Source organism: Triticum aestivum, chromosome 7A (assembly GCF_018294505.1).
Source record: "Triticum aestivum cultivar Chinese Spring chromosome 7A, IWGSC CS RefSeq v2.1, whole genome shotgun sequence".
Lineage (NCBI taxonomy): Eukaryota > Viridiplantae > Streptophyta > Magnoliopsida > Poales > Poaceae > Triticum > Triticum aestivum.
In genome coordinates, this window is record NC_057812.1 from 185645649 (window position 1) to 185647803 (window position 2155).

General features: G+C 53.2%; 1 protein-coding gene across 1 annotated transcript; it reads right to left on the reverse strand.

The window, feature by feature from the left end:
• Positions 1-320: 320 nt before the first annotated feature.
• LOC123151616 (nuclear transcription factor Y subunit B-8) lies at positions 321-1424 on the reverse strand. Its single transcript, XM_044571298.1, has one exon. The coding sequence runs from the start codon at positions 1380-1382 to the stop codon at positions 558-560; it is 825 nt and encodes a 274-aa protein (XP_044427233.1). The 5' UTR covers positions 1383-1424; the 3' UTR covers positions 321-557.
• Positions 1425-2155: the final 731 nt, after the last annotated feature.

A 2155-nucleotide genomic window follows, 5' to 3' on the forward strand; every position in this document is an offset into this window, starting at 1 on the left:
ACCACCGGCCAAAGGCTTCGAAGTACGTATGCCGCTCTAAACTCTTTCATGACCACTTTGCTAACCGACGCACATATGTATGTACATGTGGCGACAGAGCCAGAGATAGAGATAGAGATAGAGATAGATAGATAGATAGATAGATAGATAGTATGACTTCTATTTAAGCGTGAGAGATTGTATGACCCGTGAATATGACATGTTCATGACATCATACGAAGGTCTAATTTGCAACGTAAAATATTACGTACTACAGTGTGCATCACAATGATAAAAAAAGTCGGAAATCCTTTTGAAAACAAATGCGGTTTTTCAACCGGTCATCAATGATGAGTAGCCAAATTAAGCAAAACCAAATTAAACAACAATAACTTTAACAGCAAAGAGTACATGTATTACTAGAGGACAAGCCCACATTAGATAAGCAGTACATGAATTACTAAAGGACAAGCCCACATTAGATAAGCAGTACGCACACACAAACCATGGCCGGATCGACACGGCAAATTATTCCAGTAAGCAGGATGCAGAAGCTAACGCGCGCGCCGCCCACGCGGCTAGCCAGATTGGACGGGCTTGTCCTGCGATTCTTCTGCTGCTGGCTCTGGCTCTGGCTCCCCCTTGCCCTCCCCCGGCGCCGGCACGCCGTTGGACGAGCTCTCCTCGTCGCCAATGCCGGCTCCTCCGTTGCTGCTACCTGCGCCGTATGCTCCTTCCCCGTAACCGTACCCGTAGTATTGCTGGCCCATGACACGCTCTCCGCCGAACACCTGGTACTGCCCGCCGACGTTGGCCCGCACGGGTGCCATTCCGACGGCGTACCCGTGCACTGGAGCCCGGGGCCCGTAGATGCCCTGCTGCATCTGAACCTGTACCGGAGCCGGGGGAGCCACAGGCCGCTGCATCTGATTATGAGCCTGCACCGGAGCTGGGGGCCGAACCTGCAGCGGCACGGCGTGGATCACAGGCGGGGCCGCACGGGGAGGCGCACTCGTCACGGCGCAGCTGTAGCCTGCAGCGGCACCACCTGTCCCCGCCTCGGGGTTGCGCATGCGCTCCAGGAAGACGCTGAGGGGCACGACGTAGTCGTCGAAGCCGAGGCGGTTTAGGGCCCACACGATGTCTTCGGCGTTGACGGTCTTGCGGCGCTGCATGCGGCACCGTTCGTTGGCCTCGCCGGTGACGAAGCTGATGAACTCCGACACGCATTCCTGGATCGCCTCCTTGGCTTCGTCGGAGATCTTGGCGTGGGCAGGGAGCGCGCGGCGCATGATGCGGATCACGTTTGCGATCGGCATCAGCCGGTCCTGCTCCCGCACCTCCGGGGTCGCCTGGGTAGGCGCCGGCGCCGCTGGTCCGTTGGGGACGCCGTCGTTCTCCATGGCTAGGGTTAGGCAAGGTGCAATGCAGGTAGTCGCACTTGGCTTTAGGGCTGTGCTTCTGATCGAGTTGCTTCAGTGTGTTAAATAGGCTGAGATAGGTATTAGGTGCTGGCTTAGCTGTCCTTTGTGTTACGGATCAAACGACAAGTGTCCATTGAGTGGTTCCGGCGGAGACATGTACTCATGAATGAGGCTATTAATCAGAGGAAAACGGTAAATCATATGTATAAATGTGATTATAACCGTTGGTGGTGAGGGCCGTAGTTTTTCTTTTCTTTTCTCATGACCTGTAGACAGGTCATTTTGAAACTGAAATGGCACATTAAGGGCATGGGCTACGGAGGCTATAGCAAATGCTGGTCTCATCCCCTCCACGGCTCCACGTAGGATTGTACTGGTGAAGCAATCGCTCCATGTGATTATCCTTGTTCATCGACTCATGCAACAAGTAGGCTTCCCTTCCTTTTTCCTTTCACTCATGCTTTTCGCGCCCAAGCAGCGGCTCCTTTTGCAGACGACTCTGACATGCTGCGAAGCCACCGTCTCTGACACCCGAGTCTACGTGGCCTGCGGGGCAGCTAGTTGGGGCGACGCGTTCTACATGCCCTGAACACAAAGCAACAAAGCTACAACGTAATGACAACCAAATCAATGGCGGCACAGGATTTTCAAGATGGATATACAGAACAAGAAAAACTATGAAACTATCAGCATGAAAGTGATTGAATCTGTACTACGATCTATAAAATAGCAAGGAAAAAGACAGTGAATCT

Excerpts from the sequence above, each read along its gene's own strand:
- LOC123151616 (XM_044571298.1), bottom strand. The coding sequence starts at position 1,382 with ATGGAGAACGACGGCGTCCCCAACGGACCAGCGGCGCCGGCGCCTACC.